At 43.9% G+C, this 19183-nt stretch overlaps 1 protein-coding gene and 1 long non-coding RNA gene across 3 annotated transcripts; both read right to left on the bottom strand.

Moving 5' to 3' along the window:
• Window positions 1-939: 939 nt before the first annotated feature.
• On the bottom strand, window positions 940-3405 carry LOC310919296. The gene is made up of 2 exons (XR_014591807.1): window positions 3364-3405; window positions 940-3300 (listed from the first exon to the last, which is right to left on the bottom strand). It is a non-coding gene; the product is annotated as an uncharacterized lncRNA (long non-coding RNA).
• Window positions 3406-4234: 829 nt separating this feature from the next.
• On the bottom strand, window positions 4235-16620 carry NUCKS1 (nuclear casein kinase and cyclin dependent kinase substrate 1). 2 transcript variants are annotated; one of them, XM_083878595.1, is made up of 8 exons: window positions 16544-16620; window positions 9918-9967; window positions 8652-8757; window positions 7491-7546; window positions 7043-7195; window positions 6679-6831; window positions 5939-6088; window positions 4235-5339 (listed from the first exon to the last, which is right to left on the bottom strand). In XM_083878595.1, the coding sequence occupies exons 1-8, from the start codon at window positions 16558-16560 to the stop codon at window positions 5140-5142; spliced, it is 885 nt and encodes a 294-aa protein (XP_083734721.1). In that variant the 5' UTR covers window positions 16561-16620; the 3' UTR covers window positions 4235-5139. The 2 variants fall into 2 exon arrangements, with proteins under 2 accessions (XP_083734721.1, XP_083734722.1); XM_083878596.1 differs by having other exon boundaries at window positions 5939-6085.
• Window positions 16621-19183: the final 2563 nt, after the last annotated feature.

Here is a 19183-nt window from a genome sequence, read left to right as displayed (position 1 = left end):
AACACAAAGGGACGTCAGACACTCCCGCTCGCGCACTCACACACCCAAGATTTTCGGGGGGGCTTTTACACACATTTAAGTCTGGCTTAAGCTGATTTTTCAGGATCTCCACCCATCCCCACCCACCCTCCTTCCCCCAAAATATATATATAAAAAACCCTGGCCCCACTGTACAAAGCGTTTGCAGTCACACTGAGCATGCTGGGCACCATCGGGGCTGACACCGGGGCACGGCCACCCCACACAGACTCCTGGCTTTGACAGGAAAGAGTTCCATGAAAACACATTCAGCTACTGAAAGTGGGAAGTCTGGGATTTGATTTCCAGCTAGGCTGGGCTTGGGGAGGTCTCTGAAGGGTACTGTCAGCTCTCCCTGCTCTGATGGGTTAAAAAAAAATAAATCCAAAAATCCTCCTGGACAGCCAGAACAAAATGTTAGTGTTGCTTCTACTCCGGCAGACTCCTAAAAACTGCAGGGAAACACTCAAAAGCTGAGGGGAAGTGCTCTGTTTGGTCAGATACACACAGAAACTTTGAATTTTTTTGACAGCAACGTCCCCTCCTCCCCAAACTCACACATCCTAAAATGCCACCAATTATCCTGTGACAGTGTCCCTTCCAAAAACTGCTCCACCTCCTCCTCCCCACCCTCCAACAGATGAATGAAATTCTCCAGCAAATATTAAAATATTCCAACTCCTGGATCAGTTTGTAGCTTTTAGGAACCGTGTGTTCAACGCTAGGATCTGTTACAAAAATAAAACACTTCACCAACAGAGGACAAGGAAAGCAAAGCACCAGGTTTTTTGTTTTTCTTCTACAGCTCCAAAAAGCTTCCAGCATGGTAAAAGATTCCTTCCCCCCCTTCTCTCACACAACCTGGCTGCCTCAGTGGCTCTTGTACCTTTGTGACCATCAGTGGAGGGATTATTTAAAAAAAAAAAAAAGTGGGGGGAAAGGAAAAAAGAGGAGAAAAAAAAAGAGGAAAAAAAATCAGGAATTCCAGATTTGTGCCACTGCCCTGGTGGTGCTGCTTCTCTCCCCTCATTCTCCCTGCATTGAGGCAATTAAAACTGATTTAAAAGCTTCTCAGCTGCCCCATTTTAAAGCCTCTCCTGAGGCTCTCCTCTCCTGACCCTCTTAACTCAGCACTGTTGTCATCCTCCTGCTGACCCTCCCCCCGGAACTGAACCAAAAATCATCTTCAGCACAAAATCCCAACTAAAATTGCAGAATTTTGACTAATTTTGGCAAGTTCAAGGCAGGACCTTGGCATAAAGCAGAGCTGGATGTGATGTTGGGGATTCAGGGACAGGATGGAAGTTCTGAGCTGAAGTATTCAGAGCAGGACTAGGGCAGGGCTGAAGACTGACTGAATTCTGGAATAAATCCATTTTTACCCCTCTGCAAAGGCTCCAGAACTACAGTTGTGGGATAGAGAAATCTTTTCAAAGCTTCCTCCTGCTGTGAGTGAAACTCTCTGCTCCACCAAAATATCTTCATGTTCCTAAAGAAAAGGCATTTTCCCAGCTTTCCTTCCAGAATGTTTAATACAAATCAGTTCCAAAGGGTATTTAAAAAGGTGAAGTCTGCTGCTGCTGCAAAAATGATGTTATTGTTAAAATAAAAATATTCCAAAGAATAAAAACATTCACCTTGACAATTTCCTCCTGTCAGTAAAAATGTGGAATTGCTGTTATTTCTAACAGAGACCCTTAGGGCTTAGTGTTTGCACCAATCAGCAAAACAGATTTAGAACAAGTTTAAAAATCCTCAAAATCTGGGATTTTCATAGTGTTTGGCTTGTGAGACACTCAGGAAGAAGCATCAGGCAGCCTCCAACACATCAGAAATTAAATGTGTAAGAAAGCAGAACAGTTCAGTAAAATAAAGGGCCAAACGTGGTAGGATAAAACAATCCCAAAGCTGAAAGAACAGAAAAGGAGGTTTCACAGCCTTAACTTCTCTTAACCATGTTAGAAAACAAAAACAAACCAAAGAAAAAAGTATTTGAGGTGACATTCACAAAATACACTTCAGAAAACATCTGGTGTGGCAGGGGGAGAACCAGATCACCTGGAATTCTCCTTGTACACCTGAATTTCCAAAACAAATATCCCAAGAACCCAATGGGGAAAAGCAGATTCCAACAGTCTGGACTGCAGGGGAACAACTCAGAGATTTGCAGAAGCCTTTGCTACCCCCAAATGTTTTTTTATTTTTAAAATGTGGCTGTTTATTTGCCCAGAATTACCCAAGAAGTCTGAGGGAATTTCTGTTCTATTAGAAATTCAGCAGGGTCGGAAGAGGTGCGGGAAAGGAGAGATGGGATTGTATTTTCTTTTTTTTCAAGACAGATTTCCCTGCAGCCTGAAGCTGTTCTGGAAAAAAAAACAAAAAAAAACCAAAAAAAAAACACCACACAAAAAAACCCCACAAAAAACCCCAACATAAAAAAAATCAAACCATTTAAAAAAAAGTAATATTAAAAAAAAAAAAAAAAGATTTACAATGAAACAACATCATCTTTATTGTAACGGCAACAGTAGTTCCATGAGAGTCAAGAACGTTAGAGAACTTCCATTTTTATAAGGTAAAGGAATTTACCAGCCTCAATAAAATCCAGGGCTAGGGAATCACACAGGACAATAATCACAAATTCCATCCCACACCTGTGCTCAGCACCTTCAGTTCCCTATGGATTCAAGGTCCTTTCCTGATCATATTTAGTGTATCAGCATCTAAAGAACTCTCCAAAAATCCCAAACAGGATCCCAAATCTGCTGCCACCAGAAATCCCAACTCATCATTAGCTGCCTTATGTTACCTTCTAGAGGCTGGTTACAAAATGGGTGGTTGGTTCTGTGACACAAAAAAAAAAAAAAAAAAAAAAAAAAAAAAAAAAAAAAATTAACAAAACAACAAGAAGGATGCAAAGCTTGTCAGCTGGAAGAGAATGTGAGCAAGAGACAGAAGCACAGAGGGTATAAGGTGTAAGGAAAAAAAATAAAAATGGCAGGTCCAGTTTTCAGTTTCCACCAACAAACGTGGCAGAAAATTCTGTCTGAGGGTTTGAAAACTGAGGTTTGTGGAGTTTAATGAAGTTTAGAAAATTTAAAAGAAAGGAAGAAAGGATATGGCTGCTTGGATAAAAACCACATGAAAATGTCAGCACACACCTTGAGTGTCCTGCTCTGCCATGGACATACCCACTGCAGAGCCCCACACAGCTCAGGGGCCAGCAGCACTGGGGAGCTGATCCCACAGATCCTACAGAGCCCCACAGGCAGGGCTGGGGAGCTGATCCCACAGATCCTACAGATCCCACAGGCAGGGCTGGGGAGCTGATCCCACAGATCCTACAGAGCCCCACAGGCAGGGCTGGGGAGCTGATCCCACAGATCCTACAGATCCCACAGGCAGGGCTGGGGAGCTGATCCCACAGATCCTACAGAGCCCCACAGGAAGGGCTGGGGAGCTCATCCCACAGGAAGGATGAGGAACAGATCCCACAGATCCTACAGGTAGGGTGAGGAGCTGATCCCACAGATCCTACAGAGCCCACAGGAAGGATGAGGAACAGATCCCACAGGAAGGATGAGGAACAGATCCCACAGATCCTAAAGGCAGGGTGAGGAGCTGATCCCACAGATCCCCCAAATGAAGGATGGGAGCCGATCCCACAGATCCTACAGGAAGGGTGGGATTAGATCCCACAGCCAGGGGTGAGGAGCAAATCCCACAGGCAGGGTTGGGAGCAGATCCTACAGACAGGAGGAGAGCAAATCCCAACAGGCAGGAAGGGAATAGATCCCCCAGGCAGGGTGAGGATCTGATCCCCCAGATCCCACAGGCAGGGCTGGGGAGCTGATCCCACAGACAGAAGGGGAGTGGATCCCACAGGAAGGGTGAGGAGCTGATCCCACAGATCTGACAGGAAGGTGAGGAGCTGATCCCACAGGCAGGATTGGAGCAGATCCCACAAGCAGGATGAGGAGCTGATCCTACGGATCCCACAGATCCCACAGGGAGCAGGGTGTGGGGCCAGGGCAGTGCCCCCATGCCAGGGATCCCTGGAGCTCTGCTGAGGGCAGGAGGAGAGAGGGAACACAACCAAGGCTGACTCATGGGATCTCGAGTGACCAGAGCACTACAGGAATCCTTTGCTCACACCCACAAAAGGACACCCCTCGCCCCCAAAAGCTGATTAATTCCATTTTACATTTTCCCTTAATTTGTTGGGTTGGTTTTTTTTCTCTTGGAAAAATCTATAATAAAAACATCTTCCACGATACCCAATGGAAAGCAGTTTTAAAAATGATTCTGCAATTTCTCTTCCCTGTTCTGCCCCTCTACAGAAAGAATGAAGTAAGGGTGACTGGATGTAGGTTGAATATCTGGATTTGTCTGGGAGGGGCTGCAATTTGCCTACAGCAGAAAGAGTTTTCTATCCAGCAGAGACAAAAGATCTCCCATCCTGACTGGAGGGTCTTTTCTAAATCAAACACACTGGAGCATCTCCGAGTTTCTTGATTGCTTTCCATGAAAAACGTGCCTGAATCCAAGAAACACAGGATTCCTCCCCATGTTCCATCCTCCTCCATTGGAATTACATCAACTACACATTTTTGCTGAGAGTGAACTCCTCTCAAAAGTCTGTTAAAGCAGAGGTTCATTTTTTTTCCTCCATATATTTCAAATACAGAATAATAGTTTTTTAAACAGCTCTTACCAGCACTGGGAAAAATCTATTCTACTTAAGGATTTGTAAGTATGGTTTCCACAGATCAGTCTCAAAACCTTATTGCTTCACAACTGCAGTATCCCTTGGAAAAAAAAAATAAAATATTGAATGGTCTGTTAATTTGTCTCAAATGGCTTTTCAGATTTGGCAGGGGAGGGAGAACGGAATGGCCAACAGAGAACATTGACTTCAAAATATTACTATAGAAGGGTTTCCTCTTATTAAAAAAGGATACACTGTATTAAACAGCTGAAAGTAAAGACAGCATTCAAAGCCCATGAGTCAAGCCACAGCCAAAACCGTGTTCTACCCCTAAGTATTGTTTTCTTTTCCTTTTTCTTTTTTTTTTCCTCTTTTTTTTTTTAAACAAAGATTTTTTTCCTCAACTGCCATTTTTAATCTTCACCAGAGGGTGCTTCATCTTCAGATCCCTCATCCCCTGACTTTTCTGGTGGAGGGCTGGCTGATTTTTTCTTTTCTGGGGGACTTTCAGGCTCTTCATCCTCTTCTTTGGGGGATGGGGTCTTTTCTTTTGTTGCCTTGGAAGCTGTGGGGCGACCTGCCTTCCCTTTGCCTTTCACTGGGCTGGGGGTCACTGGAAAAAGAAAAACTTCGTAAAACTCAGCAGCAGCAAAAGGGATTTTCAAAGTCATTCAGCAGCAGTTTGACCAAACCCACGGTGTTTTTAGCACTCCCAATTAGCACGGCTGAAGGGAAGAGCAATCTAACAAGGTTTAAAGGGTGTTTAATTGCAAGTCTTGGCTAATTGCTGGATGTGACATCATAAGTGGACACTGCTCTTGTCAGAGCAGAACACACATTGCCATTATCATCTGAAATTTCCTGCACAAACCCATCCAGTTTTCCTTTGGTTCACAATTCCCCGCCCTGACAGCATCACCAAGTCCCAAACAAAGCCACAGACTGTTGTTATTTGGCTGTGAGACACAGAAAGTCAGAATGCAGCACCTCGGCAGGGAAGGTTTTCAATACTATGAGTTTTTATCATCAAGACACACACTAATTCAGCCTCTCAAGGAAGAATTAAAGCCACCTCATTATTCCACTCTGCTGCTTTAAATCATGGCATTTTTGCCCCTTCAACATTTTTGTGAATGTCTGTGACCCCAACATTTCTGCAGCAAAAAGGAAACCTGGATTTTAAATTGAGAAACTTTAATTGCAGAGACTCACCTGTAGCCTTTAGCCTGGGCTTGGGCATTTTCTTTTCTTTCCTCTCTGGCTTGGATTTCTTGGAGACCTTCTTATTTTTCTTTTTTGAACTGCCATAGTCACTGTCATCATCATCTTCCATGAGGAAGTCTTCATCACTTCCTGAATCTGCTGGAAGCATAAGGAAATTTTAGGTTTTTGGAGAAGAAAAAAAAAAAAAAAAAAAAGGAAAAGGTGCAGCTGAGATCTGCCAGGTAAATTGTGGAAACAGACTCTGAGACCTTGTGGGCTTCCATTTATCTGCTGTGGTACAAAATCTGACTGGGTTTTTATATCAGCAGTGTCACAGGGACAGCAATAAGCAGCAAAAAGCATTGAGAAGTTAGTTTACAATTATCTTTTAAGGCTGCTTACAGGCAAATAGATCTTTGGAAAACTGACACTCATATCTTTGGGAAAAAATCTTCATCTGCACAGAAAAGGCACCAAGATGAAGTTTCTTGTCTCAATTCTGGATAAAAACTGCAGGGAAGGGATCAACAAATCTACCCACTTGTGAAGACAAATTTTCTAGGACACACACACACACACACACCTTTGCTGCAAACTTGGAACACAAATTCTAGATGTGAAAACCCAACTTGGACAGGTAAACAGTAAGAAATGAAGTTACTGAGGAGCACAATTTCTGTCCTCAGTGTCCCAGCCAAAAAGCAAACTGTGCCCTTTTGCTGCCCATTTTTCCAACCCCATGTACTCACTCTCCTGGAACTGTGCCTCATCATCCTCTTGCTCCTCCTCCTCACTGCCCACATCATCCATGAGCATCTCCCTCTGTTTGGAGGCTGCTTTGGACGCCGCCTGCCGCTGCTGACGAACGTTTTTGTGATCTTCCTTCTCATCCTCGCTGTCCTCTGCAGCAAAACAAGGCCCCAAATCGTGAATGCAGAGCACAGAGCTCTGGGCAGAAACAGGGGCACAGGGCATTCATGAGGGGGTGAAAACACTCACTGAGTTACTGTGAGGATAATTCAACCTCACCAACACCTTCCCTACTCACCCAACAAAGATTCTCTGCAATATTTTTCACTGCAGAATAACCTTTTTTTTTTTTTTTTTTTTTACCTGCAGGCCTTTTCCTGGATTTGGAGGCTGCTCTCTTATTCTTGTCTGGTTTAGCCTTCTTTCCTTTTTTGCTTTTTTGCGAGCTCTCGTAGTCACTGTCGGCTTTGCCGTCGTCAGCTCCCACGTCATCGTCCTCGCTGCCAAAATCTTCATCTGCAAGGAAAAGGCACCAAGGTGAAGTTTCTTCTCTCAATTGTGGATAAAAATTGCAGGGAAGGGATCAATCAAGTTGTGAAGACAAGTTTTATATTATAGGAGCATCACATTACAGAAAAAAATAAAAGAAACCATTATCCCAAACCAGGGTGGGAAGCAACAGCAGGAGAGGCAGCAAAATAAATAAAATAACTTTAAATACATCAGAATTATTTCTTTTCTGTCTCAAATCCTACTCCTGCAACTCACACAGGTGTGAAGAGACACAATTTAAAGGTACACAATCAGTTACCTGCTGAGTGTGAATCATCTTTCTTAGTCTTCACATCTTTGTCTTCTGAATCCTCACTGCAAATGAGAGAAAGAAAAAGTCTGAGTGCTTCTCTTACCTTTGGTTTCAGTCACTCTTGTGTGGAAAGTAAAAATTTTTAAAGAACAAACTGATGTCCAGGCTGAGAATTTTCACTTTTCCTGGACACACTTCAGGATTACTCAGCTCTGTGTGGAGTTATCATGGTTGGGAAGATAATGTCCGAACTCTGAATCACAAACTTAAACCAGGTAGGAAATAATTAGACTGAGGTGAACCATGCACTTCACTCTCAAACTAACCCACAATCTACATGGCTTCCATTTTAGTTACAATTTTGATGGTTTGTATGCACTCTATAAATGAAATAAAGGTTTATCCTGAAGAGATTTTCAGTCAGCACTTGTCTTTATGTCATGGTTTAGACTCCACTCCGTGCATGTTGCTCTGAACTGGCACATGTCTGGTCTAAGCTTCCTCAAATGATTTGATCATTTGATTGATTTGGAAAATAAAAGGTATCTTGGGGTGATAGAACGAGAACCAGCTGGCAGAACCTCCATCCCTGAAGCTGAAATCCGCCATGAAAACAAAAAAATTATTTCAAAGATCTCATGGCAATCATTTGGGTACTGCAAAATGGAAATTCTACAGGAAAATTTCCCTAAAGTGCCCTTTAGTAGGGCACTTTTCAGTAGGGCAGCACTGAGGCTGCTGGGGCAACTCAGCTCCCAAAGCAAGTTCTGTGTTTATGGATCAGTCAAAATGAGGAACAAAGAGCCAGAGAACTACCAAATTTCCCCTGCCCTCAGTGCCACCACAGGGATGCTCTGGGCAGGGGACAGAAGCTGCACCTGGCCCTGACTCACCTGAGGACACAATCCTCGTGCCTGGATCACATTCCCTGCCACCCCAGCTGCCTCTGGAGCTGCTGGGATGATGGAGCACACGCTGACAAGTGTTCCACACAAGATTTCTCTGTCTGTTCCCATCAGGAACAAACCCCCTCAGTGCCTCAGCCCTGCCTGAGCTCCCAATCTCACTGCAATTCCACCTGCAGTCACTCCTCTTGGAGGATGCTGCTCCACACAGGCAGCACAAGGCTCTCAGCAATGTCCCCCAGGGATGAGGAGCTATTTTTACCTGTCCTCCTGAGAATTTTTCCCAGATCTCCTCTTGTTTTTGGCCTCTCGGGGAGATGAACGGATTTTCTTGGATGGGGGACCTGAATCTCTTCCATAATCGTCATCTGGACAGGACAAAAGGGGTTTAAATCAAACTCATTCCCAGCAAATTCCCTCAGCTACAACTCAAACTGATCACTTCATGCACATCAAAAAAGAAAAACATCACAAAGCTGCAAAAACCCCCAAACTTTGGTGGAAGCAAAGTCCTGGTGATTTTACCTTTTCTTGTGCCAACAGCACCAGGAAATTGCTCTGTACAGTCAAGTCTCACCCAGGGAAACATAAAAAGCCTCACAGGAGGACACAGGATCTCATTTGACATTTAGTTATTATATAAACCTTATTAAAAATTAACATCCATATGCATTTCTACACGATTCTAACAGCACACACTATTTACTGTCCTGTGATGGGATAAAGGATGTCATTAAATGGGAGTTTAGAACTCCTTACAACTCTTACACAATACCTTATTTAATGAATAAAAGCACTGAAATTAAGAATTCTGCATATGTATCTCATTTGAATTATCAGTGCAACCTTAGCATTGAGTTTATCTCCCAAAACCTCAAAAACATATTCCAGAAATTTTCTGTTAATTCACACAGATTATATTTCTTAGAAATGGGATCCAGAACCGCTCATTCACAGAAATTCCATTCTTTTAAAAAATGTGATCCAGCAATATTTTGTTAATTTACACAGATTGTATTTTTTCAGAAATGGGATCCAGAACTGCTCATTCACAGAGATTCCATTTTTTTGTAAATGAAATGAAATGTGATCCAGCAACATTTTCTTCATTCACACAGATTATATTTTTTTAGCTGCAATCCTCCCCAAATGCCTGATAATGTGGGCTCAACTGGAGCCATAAAATAAACGAAAAACATCTTTTCCTGTGGAAAAAAAGTGGCATCAAGGAGCCTCTGCCCCAGAACAGAACATAGAGCAAGGAAAGCATTGCTGCCAACAGCCTCAAGGCACTACAACAACACCAGCATTAAATAGTAAGATTTCTATCACCATTGTTTGTTTAACACAAAACAGATGAGAATCATTATATTTTCAAACACTTATTAACAGTTCAGGCTGTGAAGAATAGAAACTCCTTGGAATGGGAGTTGAAGATGTGATTAGAAGCAGAACAATTAATATGCACGGCAGTAATGAGCTGCTCCAGCCCAAGGAAATTAAGGGGAAAAAAAAAAATGTCATTTACCAGCATCATCTGATTCCTGAAACTGGGAGTAATCGACCACCTTCCTGTTCCTGTGAAAAAGCAGGAGAAGAAAAAATTAGGAATTAATCATTTCAGAGTTACAAAAGCTTTGAGGAACAAGAAGTGCCATATCCTGGCTGCCAGTGCTGATTCGGAGCCCAAAAACACCCTAAGAAAACTGGTAATTCAGCCACCTCTGAACACAAAGTATATTAAGTATATTAAAGCATAAATAGTGTTTTCCTGAGGAGGTTTTATAATAATCTGGATTATACATTCAGAATCTGAACGTTCTTTTTGATAAACACACAAAGGTTATGAATCAAACATGTCTAAACTGCTCCTTTTGGCATTTCTGCCTCTCTCAGCTCACCTGCTGTCACACCTTCTCCTCCAATTTTTATTTTCCCATTTGAACCCTGTTTTTAAAGCATTTTAAGATGACATTGGGGTTTCCAGGAGCTTTCTGAATGAGTTACACTGCTCTGGATGTCAACAAAATCAAATCTGTTTCTTTAACTTACTGAAACCTCCCAAATGGAATTGTTGGTTATTTTATCAGCACCTTAGCAATCAAACCCCAACTGTTTTATCAACAAGAGAACTGCACTGTTAAACACTGACCAGAGGGAATCAAGACTGCCACTAATCAAATTAAATTTCAGCTGTTAATGCCTCAAACTCAGACTCTCAAATACCTCCTGGAAGGACTGACAGGGGCTGGGAGGAGCTGGAAACCCAGAAATTCCCACAGTCCCTTTTTTCAGCCCTTGTGGCCCAAAGCCAAGGACAAATCTGATTTTGCAGTAAAATCACCACATGAGCTCAGTTCTACAGCTGGAAAACTCCATCAGCACATGGATCCTTCTTTCTCCTCCTTCCTTTCTCCTGCTCTCAGCACAATTCACACTGAGCTCCCCAAACTCTGCTGCATTAACTGTCAACTAATTCATTATCATTAATTAACTGCTGATAAACCTGGTCAGTTCAAAGACACTCCAAAGCCATCACTGCTGATCCATCTGAAATCAATTTTAAGCTGCTCTCCTGTACAAGCACCTCTAATTCAAGGCTTAGAGAAGGATGCAGCAGTAAAATTTTTGTTTTGTTTCAAGCCAAACTTCTTAAAGAAATTAAAAAAAAAAAAAAAAAAAAAACAAAAACACTGAAGCCCATCCCTCAAAAACCATGCCAAAATACCAAAAAGGCAAATGAAAGAAGACAAGATTTGCACAGGTAAATAAAGTTTAAGCTGCTTTCCTGTACAAGCGCCTCTAATTCATGGTTTACAGAAGGATGCAGGTGCAAAATTGGTTTATTTCAACCCATATCTCTTAAATAAATTAAAATAAAAACCAAAACAAATCCCTCAAAAACCACCCCAAAAATACTAAAAATGTAAATGAAAGGGAGACAAGATTTGTACAGGTTGAATCCCATCCAAGCTTTGGAGCAGGTGTGAGTGGAATAAAGTCAACAGGACCCTGCACTGGTCACTCCCTCCCAGTCTGAGTGTGGGAAAATACCAGTTTAGGGACATAATTATTGGCAATTTTTCATTGACATTCCTATTCCAACAAGGAGCCTTCCTGAAAGTTGCCTCTGACATTAATTTTATTCTGATGAGCATCAAAAGAGTAACTAAGTTATTTAATAAGTCTGATTTTATGTATCAAGTATTGGGTTTTTTCCTGCTAAAGCATAAATGGGGTGGGAAAAAAGCAGAATTTCCACACATAAACAACACTTTTAGACATCACTGAGCTACCAAACAAGATGGAAATGGCAGTTTTTCCACCTTGTTTCCTTCAGAGACACATTAAATCAGGTACTGGAAATGTGACAGTGGCAGCTGCAGCATCAACAAAAATCATCCCCATGAAAAACATCCTTTAACAAAAACATCGTCCCTATGGCAAACACCCCCTGGGTTTTCAGCCAGGGAGTAAAAAACCCTGCTCAGTTTTCCTCACACGGTAAACAGAAAGTGATATCTGTGTAAAAAAAAAATTAAAAATCATTGTTTCAGAAGAAACCAAAAGTGAGGCTGTCTCCTTGCATTATCTTATCTCACAGGGCAAGAAGGGTGGAGTAAAGAAGGAATCACTGCACTGAGATCACAGAAAATAAAAAGCTGCAAATTCTTCAACACCAACAGAGGAGCTCAGGAGGACAGAAAGAACCAACCTGCTCCTGCACCTGCCCTTCCCCTCACTCCAAACTCATCATTCACCTCTTTTAGCCTGGCCCAGGATTTATTTCAAGCTGTTGGCAGGGCTGCTGTGCAATAACAACCTCGCAGTGTTTACTACACCAACGTGATAAAAACACTCTGTGCAACATCACTGGAGTGAAGAGCCAGGGAAAAAAAAGGAGCTGCTGGTGGTGGCAGTGAAGAGCTTTCTCTTTGCTGGGAGATGTTAAGGCAGGCAAGCAGAAAAATTTTATTTAATTTTTAATTTGATTTTTTTATTTTAAAATTTTTATTTTTAAAATTAGTTATTTTTTAATTTTCAAATTTTTTTAAAATTTTTTTTAAATTTTTTATTTATTTATAAAAATAATTTCTCTGGTAAACCCACTTAGGCTGACCATAAAAAGGCACAGGGACAGCTGGGACAAGCATCGTTCAGCCTGGTTTAAAATATAAACTGAGATTTGGAGATAATTTCCAAGTGTGCATGTAAAAAGTTCAGAGACAAGTTTTTATTAACAGCTGTCAGTCCAATATTTTTGGAATAAACAGGAATTCATCAATATTTTAGGATGGAAGCACCCGGGAAAGTAATTCTCCAGGAATTTAACTACAGCTCAGAAATGCACAGAAATTCTTGCAAAGTGTACTTTGGAATTATGAAAATAAACATCAACACGTTAAAGGATCACTAAATGCCTGTAGAACTGAGAAAGGATCTCATACCTCATCCTCAATTAGCCCCTAAACCCTCGGCCTTTAAACCAACATCAGGACAGCCCTACAATCAAGTAGAAAAGTTTGGGTTTTTTTAAAGGGAATGCAACAAAATCCCAGATATTTGCACAGGCATTAAAACCCACATTTAAAAAACAAATTCCTACAACATATAATCCTGAAGAGCAACGCTGAAAGAGTGTCTTCAAAAATTCAGGCACTGCAGAGGAATGTTTGGGTCAAATGACAACCACCCACCCCCAATCCAATAGAGCAAAGGCAAAGATTAAATGGTTATTGAGATTTCTGTATGTTTTTTTCACTACAGCCTTTAATTAACCAATATAAACAAAAATCTCAGCGTTTGTGAACAAAGCGCCAGCCCCTCCCTCAGGTTTCACTTTCAGGTAAAGGTGTCCCCTTTGAGACCAGTATTATCAACAAATATTGCCACTAAAAGCACTTTTTGGTGCCTTTTTTATAGACAGAAAATACAAATTCCAGCCTGAGGTGTTTCCTGCGGGGATTTTCAGAGCTGTGCAAAGCAAACCTGCAGTGCTGGGTTTGGGCTTTCCCTGAGCACTGATTTAAAACCACCACCAGAAGGTGGCACAGGACACCTGGTGACACTCAGGGACACAAACCACGTCACTTTGGGGTTAAATCTGGGTTAAAACTGCACTCAGGACTCACCACTGAGAGGGTCCCACTTCAGAGCTCAGATCTGGGGCTGGGCTGACCCCACACCAGGCTCTGCTCATGGCACCTGCAGGATTTTCAGGGATGCACACCACTTGGAACCCCATGAAACAATTCCATGATTTCTGCAGCAACAATTAAAGCAGTCTCGTGCTCCTTCTCTGACTCAAATTATAATTGAGATTTTACTCCAGAAATGCTGCAGAGCAGGAGGGGAACCAAACCCAAACACCCAGCTCGCTCCCCCACCCTTGGTATTTTGAATTTTCTTGTACTTCCACCTCCTCTCTGTTTCTCTCCAGACTGAAAGAGAGCAAGAATCATCTTTTTACTCATCTATCTCTGGACCACACAGCATCACTCAATTTTTATTAAGTGCCAATCCCCAAGGAATTGTTGCTTGCCTGCAATCCCATCGAAGTTTTTCCACAATCACAATATTTCTGCTTTACATGGCCCAGCAACAACACTGGCAACAAGTTACATTTCACAGATTTTTTTTTTCCTGCAAGTAAAAACTTCACCCTTCCACTGCACTGCCAACACCAAGCTGAGATTCAAACCCAGAAAAATGAAGGATGTGAAGCTTTGAAGCACTGAGATAAATTCATAACTGGCTTGAAGCTTAAAATGAATGACCAAAAAACTCCTGGGATTTCCAACCCCGCCCACAACATCTCAATTTGCAAAGCCTGCAGCAAGTAAAAGTGACCAGTGAGAAAAAGCAGAAGGCTGGACCAAAAATCAAAATTCTGACTTAAAACACATTAATTGATGATGTATTTATATAAAAAAGGGTCTCAAAGCATTTTATTTTATCCCTATAAGCAGCCCTAGCTATCTTTGCAGAACTTCAAGAAAGTTACACAAGAGATGCACAAGTTCAGTAATTTCAGGTTCTTTCAGTTTTTACTCCTTGTCTTTTTCTAACAACACTGAAAACCCCACCCAGGAGAAATGGAATTGTGCAGGAAGTACCTGGCTCTCAGTGCCAGGCACATGAAGCCTGTAAATACCAGGACTTTATTACTAATTAATTTTAAATAACTGACATTAACAGCCACACTCAGCCGTAGGTCAATTTTCTCAACAAGCAGAGTAAAAACTTGGGGTGCAGGATGGATTTTATGAAGTTCACATATTCACCAGAAACCAGCAGATATCACCAATTAATTCCAAGAACACTGACTAAAGGAAAACCTCCCCACCACTAAATCTCACTCTGACTAAGAACCTTTCACCAGGCTTCCATTTTACCAAAAACCAGCTGAGATAGGCAGAAAAAACCCCTTCATTCCAGCATTAATTCATTAATGGATTTAAACCCACTGGAAGAGCTCTCTAGTTAGCAGAGCAATGTAACTTAGCAGCCACTGAATATTTACCTTTTTTTTTTTCCCCTGGAAGGGCTATTAAATCAGGGAGATAAGGGACTGCTGCATCTACCGTGCCATGTGCCAGGAGGGTTTTTTGTGCTCCCAACAACCTGCTGGACTTTGGCGCTTTATTTGTTTTCCTGCAGAGCAGAACCCGCCAGCTGAGGGTGAGAGCAAGCAGACCTCTCCCAACACTGCAGGACTGGACAGAGTTGTGTCATTTTATTTTTTTTTAAACTCTTGCAAACATATTCAATTCCAGCAAACTCTGCTTTTCAAGACAGCAGCCTGTCCTTACCTGGAGCAAATCTCCAGAATGAATGACCAACACTGAAGTGTCCCCTCAAGCAGCAAAGTCACATCACCACTAATTTGGGCAGCTCAGCCATCACTGAGCCACTCCCTTGCTTAGCAAAGCACTCCTGGCTTCCATTTATATTTTAAATTCTGCACACGAGAGGTACTAATTAAATACAAATGCTGTCTTCTCTAAATGCATAGATGCATCACAGTCACAATAATTAATTTGTATTTATTAGTTAATTAGCCCAAACACCCAACATCCACACCCCAGGCCAGGTTCATTGGGAATAAAATTACAACCAGTTACTTGAGAATGAGGAAATTTCCAAAGCATTTTAAGAACACCGTGGAAAGCTTCACACCTTTGCTACAGAGACAACTCAGATCCCGAGTTCATTCTTTTGCCACCTCCTTGGTTTGAGGCCCAAGGGAATCACAGAATATCCTGAGCTGGGGAGGATTCACAAGGATCATCCAGCCCAGCTCCTGGCCCCAAATTTCCAACTTGTAAATCCCTGTCCAAACACTCCCGGAGCTCTGGCAGCCTCAGGGCTGTGCCCATTCCCTGGGGAGCCTGAGCTGTGCCTCAGCCCCCTCTGGGGTAAAAAAAACATCCCCAAAAACCCACCCCTAACACGGCTCCGGCCCTTCCCTCGGGCACCGCTCCCCCGGCGCCGCAGATCCCCAGATCTCCATCCCGCCCCGGCCAAACCCACCCAGAGCGCGCTCCAATCCACCAACCCCCAGACCCACCTCGCCGGCGGCAGGAAAAGGAGAAGGAAAAGGAGAAGGAAAGCGAACAGGAGCAGGAAGGCTGAGCGCGCAGCCGGGCGGGCGGAGCAGGGCGTGTGGCAGCGGCGCTCGGGGGCGGCTCCAGGCGGCTCCTCCCCTACGCGTGGTTCCCCATGCACAGCCCCCGTGCCCCGGACCCTCGGCCGGATGGCACCGCGTCCCCTCCTCCCTCTCCTCCTCCTCCTGTCCCCGGCAGCGTGCTCGCCTGGGCCGCGCCGCCCGCAGCGGGCCCGGGGAGGGGAAGGGCCCGGCGGATGGCAGCGCCCGCCCTGCCGCCAACTGGGTCACGGCGGCGGTGAAAAATTCCTCTTTTCCCCCGTTACAAAATGTGGGACAGCGCCCGCAGGGGCAGCCCCGCCGCGCCCCGCCGGGCCCCGGGCGTGAGGCGCGGTGTGAATCGCGGTGTGGACGGCGGTGGCCGTGCCAAGTTAGCGGGGGGGAAACAAGGGGAAATAGAGGAGAAATCCGCACGGCCTGAGCGCGGCCTGCCCTGCGCGGGGCCGGCCGGGCAGCGGCGGGCGGGAGCGGCGCCCGCTGGGACTCACCTGACGGGCCGCGACATCTTCCCGGCGCTTCGGGCCGCGCGGGGCCGGGCGCGGGGCGAACGGGGACGGGGAGGCCGCCGGGGCCGCTGAGGCCGCCCGGAGCGAGCGGGAGCGCTGGGCCCAGCGCCTCAGGCCGCGCCTGCGGAGCCGCCGCTCCCCCGTCAGGCGCCGCCGCCGCCCCCGGTGCCGCTCCCCGCTCCCGATCCCGGCCGCGATCCCGGTGTCGCTCCCCGATTCCCGGTCGCGGTCCCGGTGTCGGTGCCGGTCCCGCTCCCGCCGCTCCCCCCCGCAAAATGGTCGCGCTCGCCCCGCCGAGAGGATGCGAGCGGGGGGGCGGTGCCGCCGACCCCGCTGGCTACGCCCCCCTCGGCAGCCGATTGGTCAGAGGCCGCGAGAGCCTGAGCCCCATTGGCCCGTTCGAACCATCACGGCGCGCAGGGCCCGCCCACTGTCCCGCGGGGAGGGCGGGCAGCGCGGCCCGCACGCGGTGGAGCCCGGGCGGCAGATTCGCCACGGGCTCCGGGCCGTCCCGCGGCCCCTCCGCGCCCCATCCTGGCCCTCTCGCCGCGCCCGCCGCCTCCTTTCCTCACCGGCGCCACGCTGGATTTTTTTCCCGTTCATCCGGGAGTGTTCGGGGCGCTGCGAGGCCTTAAAGCCCGAGGCGCAGATTCGCCGCGCGGGCCCGGCGCGGTTTTGGAGGGAAAACGCGGCCCCGGGCGCGGGTTGAGAGTCATTAATTTTTATGATGTAGAAATGCAAAAAATTGGTCTCGGCGGCAGATTTTGACACCAGCGCTGATGTCACCGCCGCCACTTCTCCCTTCTTATCTACCAGCAGATAAGGACCTACATAATTTATGCAAAGCCCAATGAAGATTTTGGATTTTTTTTTTTTTTTTCACTTTGAACTCCCCAGAAATCCCAAAATGACTCATTTTTGGTTAGGAAAAAAGGAGATGCTTCAACCATGGAAAAATTAAAAGTATTCCACAGTCATTAAAATGGCAGCTTCTGCCACAGAAACTCACTTTTCCTTTTGCATGTTTGGTCTTTGGAGATTCATCCCTCCATTTTAGTAAAAAACAGCATTTAAATTTTATTTTTATACATTGGGTTGACTAAAGAGACAAGTTTGGCAATACAAATGTGGTCAGATTTATAGGAGTAATTATAATTTTAGGATAATTTGGGTTCATCAGAATCTCTTTTGGAACTCTGGCCATTTTCCTGCCCCTGATGCCCAAAAATCCTCAGGAAAATCCGGCTGATTTTGGAATAAAAAGGCCCAAAATACTCTGAATTAAGGAGCCCTGAGGAGGAAAGTGCAGAAACTACAGCAAGGAAATTCTTTGCTGGAAATATTGGATTAAATATGAAATGATGCAGGAGTTTTGCATGTCTTTATAGCCCAATAAAGATGCAAAAATTGAGGATATTTCAGCAGAGTTAATTCGGTTTTTCTTTGGGGTTTTGGGGTTTTTTTTAGGTTTGTGTGTGGGGGTTTGTTGGGCGTGAATTTGGGAGGTTTAGGGTGTGTATTTATAGGATTTTTATGTCTTCTTTGTTTTGCTCGGGTTTTGGGGGTGTGTATTTGGAAATTTTTTTATTAATTTTTGTTTGTTTTGCTTGGGTTTTTTGGGGGGTGTGTATTTGGGATTTTTGGGGGTGTATTTGGGGTTTTTTTGGCTTTTTTCCTCCTTTTTTTTTTTTTTTTTTTTTTTTTTTTTTTTTTTTTTTTTCCCTCTCTCTTTTGTTTGTTTGTTTTTCTCGTGTTTTATCCCCTCCCGATTTAGGCAGCCAAGGTTAGGGCAGGGCAGTGCCAGCCCTGGGGCCATTCCAGCCCCTCTGTCCCTTTGTCATGGAATTGTCCCCACCGGGAATCCACAAAACCCCCAATTCCAGGGGATTTTCCCTATTATTCCCTCCTCCCCTTCCCGCTAAAAAATATTTTTTAAAATTAAATTTAAATTATTAAATTTAGTCTACTGAAAAAAATCAGGGTGCATTTTGTCAGTAAATTTATAATAAATCTGTCAAAATCAGGGTGGATTTTTTTCAGTAAATTTATAACAAATCTGACTAAATCAGGGTAGATTTTGTCAGTAGATTAAATTCATAATAAATCTCACAAAATCAGGGTGGATTTTTGCCAGTAAATTTATAATAAATCTGACAAAATCAGGGTGGATTTTTTCAGTAAATTTATAACAAATCTGACTAAATCAGGGTAGATTTTGTCAGTAGATTAAATTTATAATAAATCTGTCAAAATCAGGGTGGATTTTGTCAGTAAATTTATAATAAATCTCCCCAGTTTCCTGTTCTCACCACTCATCACTGTGGCTTTTTTATCAGTGAATTGATGTTTATCATTAATTTTATCATTTCACCAGCAGATTTTTCCTGGTTTCCCTGTGCTAATCAAGGAAATTATAATTACAATTTCTGCAAAGCCCACTGAAAATATCTCATTTTTTTCCACTTTAATTTCCCTATAAACCCCCCAAAATCACTCATTTTTGCTTTGAAAATGAGCTTCTATAAAGATAAATTATATAAAAGTATTCCACAATCATTAAAATGGGCAGCTTCTCACTTTGGCTTTGCATTTTCTTTTGTTTTTTGGTAAAAACAGCATTTA

This window comes from Zosterops lateralis (genome assembly GCF_965231275.1).
Source record: "Zosterops lateralis genome assembly, chromosome: 26".
NCBI classification, from domain to species: domain Eukaryota; kingdom Metazoa; phylum Chordata; class Aves; order Passeriformes; family Zosteropidae; genus Zosterops; species Zosterops lateralis.
This window is presented reverse-complemented; position numbering and strand designations above follow the sequence as displayed.

What these genes read in the sequence shown, in the direction of transcription:
- NUCKS1 (XM_083878595.1), bottom strand. An exon ending in TCAGGAATCAGATGATGCTG is followed by an intron (nt 8,758 to 9,917) that starts GTAAATGACATT and finishes TGTCCTGTCCAG; the next exon opens with ATGACGATTATGGAAGAGAT. An exon ending in TGAGGCACAGTTCCAGGAGA is followed by an intron (nt 6,089 to 6,678) that starts GTGAGTACATGG and finishes TTATGCTTCCAG; the next exon opens with CAGATTCAGGAAGTGATGAA.